The sequence below is a fragment of the Cornus florida genome, unplaced genomic scaffold, assembly GCF_030987335.1.
Source record: "Cornus florida cultivar Cherokee Brave unplaced genomic scaffold, ASM3098733v1 CherokeeBrave_3.0.0_Hap2_Chr05, whole genome shotgun sequence".
In the NCBI taxonomy this organism is placed as follows: Eukaryota; Viridiplantae; Streptophyta; class Magnoliopsida; order Cornales; family Cornaceae; genus Cornus; species Cornus florida.
The window spans coordinates 96,114,686-96,123,503 of NW_026775575.1; the positions used below are offsets into that span (position 1 = coordinate 96,114,686).

The 8,818-nt window shown below is 36.4% G+C and overlaps 1 protein-coding gene across 2 annotated transcripts; it reads right to left on the minus strand.

The window, feature by feature from the left end:
* Positions 1 to 231: 231 nt before the first annotated feature.
* On the minus strand, positions 232 to 8,610 carry LOC132307759 (G-type lectin S-receptor-like serine/threonine-protein kinase At4g27290). 2 transcript variants are annotated; one of them, XM_059805609.1, is made up of 8 exons: positions 8,005 to 8,610; positions 4,867 to 6,060; positions 3,892 to 4,023; positions 2,655 to 2,812; positions 1,744 to 1,954; positions 1,149 to 1,386; positions 922 to 1,072; positions 232 to 846 (listed from the first exon to the last, which is right to left on the minus strand). In XM_059805609.1, exons 2-8 carry the CDS (start codon positions 6,047 to 6,049, stop codon positions 541 to 543), a joined length of 2,379 nt encoding a protein of 792 aa, XP_059661592.1. In that variant the 5' UTR covers positions 6,050 to 6,060; positions 8,005 to 8,610; the 3' UTR covers positions 232 to 540. The 2 variants fall into 2 exon arrangements, with proteins under 2 accessions (XP_059661592.1, XP_059661591.1); XM_059805608.1 differs by lacking the exon at positions 8,005 to 8,610 and having other exon boundaries at positions 4,867 to 6,371.
* Positions 8,611 to 8,818: the final 208 nt, after the last annotated feature.

Below are 8,818 nucleotides of genomic sequence, written 5' to 3' on the forward strand. Positions count from 1 at the left end.
CAAGTCCATTTTGTTTCAAGTCCAGCTTACGTATAAATACAGTAATATAATTAACTTTAGGCATTGAGAACTGATTGACAAATTGACTTCAGTAATTAAATTCTTTGGGCTCATTGTAGAAGCGGCATCGTGTTCCCTATATATGAATTTATGCATGCAGCTAGTTCACGTAGCTTTCTTTCTACTAATTGTTATCTACACGGTGATTTTAACACAGCTTACAAATTCAAAGAGATCAAAATACCAACTAGTTTAGTTTCTAGTAAACTTGGCAATTACAAATGAAATAAAAGAAAGACAACACATAATGGAGCTGGCCACCAAAATTGACAAATATTACATGACTCACACTTCCATCAATACTGCAAATTACTGGAGGCCTTCTTCTAAGACAAGAATTTTTATTCCTCAAAATATGCCTCACCCAATTATTACACATCAGAAATAACTTTCTTCTTTTCTTCTGAAAAAGAGGCTTATACAGAAATTTTTGCCAGGTGTGGAGCCGTGGAGGACCAAAATATTGACATGAAACATCTTCTAGCGAGGGGCAAAAATCGTTACAGTTAATTGATTGGCTGAACACGATTCAGGCTTGCTTGATGATGAATCTACTTCAACAAACTTTCTTCCAGTGTAAAACCCGGGCTCTTTCGGTTGAGGCAATGCAATCTCACTACCCAACATCATAACCACAGATGACATGTTTGGTCTGTCCTCTGGACTTTGTTGCACGCACAATAGACCAATATGAATTGATCTGAATGCTTGAGTAAGATTACATGAGTGCACTAGCGATGCATCAATCAGTTCCAAAGGTTTGCCTTCTTTATAAAGCGTCCATGCCTAATTGCGACTTATTTTTGTCAGTAATTCTTGAATCAATGCATGAAATACAATAAGGTAGCTATTGACACGTACATGTCCTAGGAGGTTGAGGTTGTGGTCTGGATGAGAAAATCCTCTGTTTTTGCTCCCACTAACTATCTCAAGCACCAATACACCAAAGCTATACACATCAGATTTTACCGAGAAGAATCCATTCATTACATACTCAGGGGACATGTAACCGCTGCAAGAAGTCAACAAAAAAGAAATCAATTTCTGAGCAATAGAAGTAGCACATCCAACATATTTAAAGTTCTTACTGTGTTCCAACCACTCTATTTGTATTTGCTTCCATTTCATCACTGCCAAAACATCTAGCCATGCCGAAGTCTGAAATTTTGGGGTTCATATCGTTATCTAGTAAAATATTGCTGGCCTTGAGATCTCTGTGGATAATTCTCAGTCTAGAATCTTGATGAAGATAGTTAAGTCCCCGAGCAATCCCGTTGATAATGTTGTAGCGCTTAGGCCAATCTAGTAACACACTTTGTTTTTTATCTGCCCAATTTTTCAATCCAATTAATTCATGCTACTGTTTAGTTGGATTCATGGGGCTAAATGTTAACCACTTTTATAAATTCACAACCATGGATAATCCTTGGGAGCAAGTTCAAGCAGCAGCACTTGTTAGGATGAAGTTAGAGTATCCTGTTTCCCATCTTCAACTAGGAGGGATGTGGCACTTGACCTTTCTCCCAAGGCTTTTGATAAAAGCATCCTCCTAAACATCACTCAGGAATTGGGAAATTTGGAGCACGCACAATAAAATTAACTTGACAGGACTAAGTTTGGAATATTAAGACAAACAAAAAATTACAAAAGGTTAAATAGATCAAGGATTCGAGTGACACAAACCGAAGATGAAGCAATCCATGCTTTTGTTGGGCAAGTATTCATAGATCAACATCCTTTCATCATCTTGAATGCAACAACCTAGAAGCTTCACGAGGTTTCGGTGCTGAAGTTTGGAAATACATAGAACTTCATTCTTGAACTCATCAAGTCCTTGTCTTGAATTCTTTGAAAGCCTCTTCACAGCTATTTCTTGTCCCTCTTCTAACACACCCTGAAAATTATCATTCTGCGAGTTCCATTATCTGCTTCCAAAAGAAGCAAGTTTGTTTTCCCTTTTTTTCTTCCCTTGACATTCATTGTGCTAGTCTATATGGAGATTGTCTCCATTAGGTATATTAACACAATTAGTTCATATCATAACAGCAGACTCACATGCAAGGAACACTCCAAACCATGTGACCAAAAAAGTGTCTTTTTCTTCTTTTTTTTCTTAGTTGGTATATTCACGCACCCATGCCTCCAATGAGACTCGAACCTCTGACCTCCCGTTGGGAAGTAAGGACCTCGTACCACTAGGCCACAGGCCCGTTGATGACCAAAGTAGTGTCTTTGCAGTACTATTTGTGTATAACCAGAAGGAAAATAATTTGTGCAATTCGGCAAACCTTTTTTGAATATGCTATAGCCCAAGAAAGCATCTTTTTTGAATCATTACCATTCAAAGAGGCAAACACAGTCCTTGACTGGGAAAAAGATTAGATTGATTATCTTTGAAAAGAATAGCACTGATTAATATTGGCAAGCATTCAGAATGAAGATTTTAAAGCTGAGAATATTTCAGAGAATATTAGTGACTGAAAACTATGTATGCAAATACTGGTTTGGTGCGTAGAGATGGCACCATAACAGAGTTGGTAGCAGAATTATTTTTCCTAGATGCTGCATAGTTTTATATAAATATTGATCATTACCTTGTAGACAGGTCCAAAGCCACCCTCTCCAAGCTTATTGTAAATTGAAAAGTTATTTGTGGCATTTACTATCGTCTCAAAGTCAAGTAACGGCAACTCTATATCTCTCCTCTCGTTTTCGTCGGCGTAATCTCTATCTTGATTGAGTCTAATTGGTCCTGCAGAGTAGAAAATGACCTTCATAAGAATAAAAACAAGTTGTACATATTCCTTGAACTAACATGTATGGCAATATGGCATGGATCCAGAAGTAGGATAAACCATTCAATAAGACCCCAAATTAAAATCTCTAAAATTATGCTTCCTAGTGGATCCTGCTTACTCTCTTTCCAGATTGGTATGGCATGGCACTCTTAAGTACAGTGGCATCATGATAATTATTTGTTTAACAAGAAAGAAAAAGAAATTGGTAAGCAACATCAGTGGGTAGAATAAGAGTTGAGATGTCCAGCTGGTGTCAGTTGTTTCATCAACAGAAAAGAAAGTGAAATAGTCTTAAACTTTAGTAATGACACCCTAAATGTATTTTTAGCAGTATTTATTTGTCTCTTTAATCATTTGTCTACTTCAGTAAATGTCATCTATAGCGGTATTGCTGTCACTCCTAGTGCAAAAACCATATCAGTTCCTAATGGTAAATTTCTAGGCAGCCAGGTTAACTACTTGTTTATTTGTTATAAGACCCTTATGGTGACAATTGATGTTCTCAGGGAAGGCAAATACACACCCTTCATGACAAACAACTTCTCTCGCTATCATCATCCTGAAAAAGTCATGTAAGCCTAAGACAGGATTATGATTAAGACCCAAAATCTGATAGGTCCATTTTAGTGGATTATTTGCAAAAATAAAAAAAAAAAAAATCACTTTGGTTGAATGACTTTATCAATTTGTTTCACTAAGAATAAGGAAAATGAAAATAAGAAATTAATACCATTCAGAAAGCCTGATTTTGGTACACTTCACTGTACATGAGCCATCAGGTTTTAACAACCTGCCCTTTTTGTAAAAGCTAAAGTGGCTCAATTAACATGAGGAGATACAGAATAAGACCAAGATAAAGTGGCAAAGGAAATAAAAATAAAAAATCTTGGCCTTCAAGCAAGACATGAGAAAGGCATAAAATAGAAACTTCGAATCTAACTAAAAAATGGGGTTGGATTCGCCTTGGTAATAATTCGAAGATTTATTTGCTAATTACGAAAGAAAAGTATTGTGAGTCTTTAAGATATGTTACCTCCTCTCTTCAGCTTCCTCCTCCTCAAGAAATGCAAGAGCAGCAATAGACCTAGGAGTACCACTACCATAAGTAATATAGGAATGACTATAATCCTTGCTCGTCGCTTTACATTGGAGCTGCCATGTGTCTCTGCACAGTCAAAATTTACCATAGTTTAAATGAGCTACAAGTTAAGGCAGGAAAACAATGAACTAAAGCAGCAGTAAAAGAAGGCACTTTTTCTGTAAATGATCGTCTTTAGGAGACTTTCTTTCACCGGTGTAATTCACCATTAAGGCACGATCATGAAGCACGCATTTTAGGAAGAGTAATTACAGCAAATTTGCTGCAATTGGACTAATTTTAAATTACTTGATATCATTTTCCTGGTTTAGGAACACTAATCTTAAATAACTTAATATTATTTTCTTTTCTTTTTTTGGTTTAGGACTCACCAACATAAAAAATGTCAATTTCAATTTCCTTCAAGTTTCAGCAATATGGAAATCTTTTTTCTTTTTCTTTTTTCCCCTGAATACATTATGGAAAATTCCCATCTCCTTGAACCAAAACTGAGCAATTTTTATGGCACTGATTGATGAGGGAAGCAACTAGGTGCTTTTGCAGACTTAATGGTGGTAGAGAGGCTTAATGCCATCACCATAACCGAATTGGAAGAGAAGAAAAGGTGTAAAAATAAAAACTAAATCCATTACTCACAGTTTTCAATAATCTAGTTCGCTGAGGAGTAAGTTAATACCTAATTCTGAGGCTGCCATTCTCAGATACGGATCTAATAAGATAATCCATACCTAAGTACGTAAGAAGTGCAAGAAAAATTTGTGAGCGCTTCTCAATGCCTCTTTATTTATGCCTCCTTTCTAGAACTCTGCTTGCAAAGTTATTGAAAGGATGGCAACTTTCTTTTTATTTCCACAAAAGAATGTAAAAGCTACTCATGTTTGGGGATATATATATATATATCACACATACCTAACTCAGAGGAAGCCATTCTTATGTAAATATCTTGTCCAAATTCAGCAACATTCCTAATATCAATCAGGTCATCAAACCAGAGCAAGCAGCCACTTCCTCCTGCTGTTATGTCTATATTTGCATAAGCCATACAAGAACAGTTTTTCAAGCATACTGTCTCGCATTCCTTGAGGTTCATGCTCCTATTAAACCAAGAATACCGTGTGTCAGGCAATTTAACACCGGAATACTTGAGAAATCCATTTGATGATCCATTGTGGCAATCCAAGGCCGTTCTTCGAACACACCCACCTGACCAATCTGCTGTGTCCCAATCTTTTGGGTACCTTGGCATAAATTTATCAAGACACCCACATGCGGGGGAGTTATCAACGCTGCAGCTACCATAGGCATGACACAGCCCATAAAAATCACAGTTATCTGATGGTGTATTCAGGTAGACTGTCCAATCCTGTATTTTATAATTCCATGTCAAGCGCTGTACAATTCCATTTCGATTCATAACCCGCCGTGAGAAAACTGAGCTATTAATAAGCTCAAAATCATAATACACCTCCTGCTGATTAAAAACAAAACGGTATGTGTAGATGCTGTTTGGTTTTAAACCCACCGTGCCACTAAAGCTGATACCATTCCATGGTCCAGTACGGTATTGCTCAACTGAACCTTTCAGGAGGAACATTTGTGGGAATCCACGAAGATCAAATCCATAAGAATACTCACCTTTAGAAGGGTCATCACTGGACTTCCATGACCATAGACGCCTATCAATTCCAGTAACTAGGTTCTTTCCAAGCTTCATGCCCGGCAACAAAGTGTCTCCAGGATAATCAAAACTCTGCCAGAGGAAATTCTCATCATTTACATCTTTGACAACAAGATTACCCGAATCCAAAAGCTGTGCAACTGGAGCTGAATTCACTGTGTTGTTATTTGAGGATGAATTTGAAGAAGACCAGAAGATGCTGTTTGTACTATTGACAAGCACGAGAATTCCTCCGTCTGTGAGCTTTAAGACACCTCCTCCTGAGGTATCAGTAAGTGGAGTATCTCTGTTGGCAACCCATACCACAGTCCTATCAGATATTTTTTTGTACCATATTCCCAAGTATCGATTCCTGGAAATACCACCTGAGGGGTTGAAAAATCCCAGTTCGAATGTTCTGTCTGAAGAGACCATAGTTTGCCCATCTGTAAGAGAATGAGTTGTGGTTATGGTGTTCAATTCTACTGCATAGGAGGTTATTGTTAACATGGAAGAAATAGAATACAAGTAAAGAATTATGGTAAAGCCAAAATTCTTTGATGATTTACTTATGCTTCCCATAATGGTGTTGTCTACCTTTCACTCTTTGAAGCGAAGTTAATCATCCAAATCTCTGAAACCCAAATGAATTGGTTTTGATTTTACAACATATTTAATCATAAAAATGGATTTTGGAGTGGACTCTGTTTTCGTATTGCTACTTGAATTGAGCTTTGTATATAAATGAATAATGATGGGCATCTTTTTTATGGTCATCAAAGGCTTCTGAAACCATTCACAATTTTTCCTCCTTTGACCCACTTGAAACAGATTTGTGACAGTGATGGCTCCTCTGTTATGAAGAATTTGCAATGTGTGACATGTTGAATAACGAGAAAGGCCAACCAGCCAGACCTAGACGTCCCTTTCCTTTTGGTCTTTACAGTTGTGCCACGAGTATAAATTAAAGGACCATGCTATTAGAGCCAGAAGTCTTTGGCAGGCATCCATAGAGTGGGTCCCATCACTTTGCATTCCAAGGGCCATGGATGCAAAGTGTTCGGCAGAACACTCAACTAATGTCTTCAACCTGAATATCATTTTCCTTGACTAAAAGCTAATTGTGACTCATAATTGACCATTCAATTGATCCTATTCAGATGGCATCAGCCACAAATTGAGCATCTATATACATACGCTATGGGTAATCCTTTCCACAGTAGTGGAAAAGAAGTGCTTCACATGCAGTTGAAACTTTGGTGTAACAAATCCAAAGTCAAGGATGTCCACATAAACAATCTATATATCAACTTCTTCAATACGTTGGGGTGGGGATATATTGGCCTTCTGCAACTAATTCTTTGAAATAGTCAGCAATGGAAAGATGCATCTAGATGGTATATATGACTAAGACTGGTGACATTCACCTCTCAATGCCAATATTATTGGAGTACATTATCATTTCTTTTCTGTGAATATTTTATAGAAACAAAATGTGACACTAGAAAGTAAAGAAATGTGATTTTTTTGTGTTTGGTATAAAATTTTCAAAGGAAAAAAGATAAGGAATGGAAGAATTTTGAGAGAAAATAGAAGGATTGACTAGCAATTTTTAATATAACTTTATTAACACCAAATTTACCCTATTTTTTTATAAAAAAACAAAACTATGAAAAAGAGTATTATTGTAAATTAATTAGAATAGTTTCTTTTCTATTATTTTTCTCAAACAAGATTACTATTCTTTGTAATTGAATTCTTGGAATTCTTGGTGAGGACTGTCCTAACTTCTTTCACCTATTTTTGGTGCTCAGTCTTTAAAATTCCTTCATCTGTTATTATGCTTACTGAAAAGAAGATGACAGACTTCTTATGGGGTTTCTCTAGCAACACAAAGAAGATTCCTAATTTCTTTCTTTTCTTTCATTAATCAACCAAACACTTAACTAATGATATTATTTCTTTTCTTTTCCACCTACCAGCTTGAAAGATACGGGAGTACTATGTAATCAAAATATTCAGTTTTGATTATTGAAATATTATAAATTTTATTCTTCCTCATTGTTTTACACTTCTCAACCCTATTTCAAATCTCATAACCATGACAACTCTTTTGATTTAGCTCTAAAACTTCCATATGGTTTTCTTCGTTGCTTCCATATGGTTTTCTGCTTTGCTTATTGAAATTGCATGCGAATACTTGAAAAAATGGGGTCAATACAGACATTAATGATAATTACCTATACTTATTTATCATCACCGGCGTATAAATTCGCCGCCAATCCCATATATCAAATTATCGTGTTGTTAGACCATCCAAAAGACCTATACCACACTTTTTGTGGACATTATTGCTACATAATATATATAGAGATGAGAGAGAGAGAAACCTGTATTTTTTGGCAGCTTTCCTGGCGGAGATTTCAGGGGTTAGCATTTTGTATCCTTGAAATTGGAGAGGAAAATCAGTTGAGTGTATGTTTGAAAAGAATCAAAAACACGATTTCTCTCTCTCTCAATAAGAATCTGAAAAACCCAAGGAGACGAAGCAAACCCCCTCTTCTTCTCCAATGGCGTCACTCTCCTCCCTCTTCCTCTCCAATCCTTATTCCCTCAGCCCCTCAAACCCTAATGACAACCCTAGATTTCTTCTTCCTTTCAGAGAAGAAATCTTTCGCAGTGGCCACCGGCGACGTCGCGAATCATCAAGCAATTAGGGCCGGGGCCGGGGCCGGGGCCGGGGCCATGGCCGGAGCCGGAGGTGGTTGGGTGCAGCGGTTGAAGGATGCAGAGCTTAAAGAGGGCATCTAGGTTTATCCGGTCAATCCGTTAAAACGGGCTTAATGCAAATTTTTATTTTTTTATTTTTTTACTTTTGCGACTGTAAAATAAAATGACGTAGGAATTTTATATTTATTATTTCAAAACACCTTTTTTATATTATTGTTGAAGAAATGGTGGGGGAATTTAAAATTTCAAAACACCTTTTTTTTATATTATTTTTAAAGAATGAGTTTTTTTTTTTTTTTTTTTTTTTTTTTTGATAAATATAAAATGATGTAGGAATTTTAAATTTAATATTTCAAAACACCTTTTTTATAGTATTTTTAAAGAAATGGTGAGGGAATTTAAAATTTCAAAACACCTTTTTTTTATATTATTTTTAAAGAAATGGTAGCGGAAGGTCGTGGAGGAGACATCAGT

Excerpts from the sequence above, each read along its gene's own strand:
- LOC132307759 (XM_059805608.1), bottom strand. The coding sequence starts at position 6,196 with ATGGGAAGCATAAGTAAATCATCAAAGAATTTTGGCTTTACCATAATT. Across the intron at positions 2,813-3,891 it reads GAGGAAGCTGAAGAGAGGAG|GACCAATTAGACTCAATCAA; the intron begins GTAACATATCTT and ends TCTACTCTGCAG. Across the intron at positions 847-921 it reads ACCTCAACCTCCTAGGACAT|GCATGGACGCTTTATAAAGA; the intron begins GTACGTGTCAAT and ends AGTCGCAATTAG.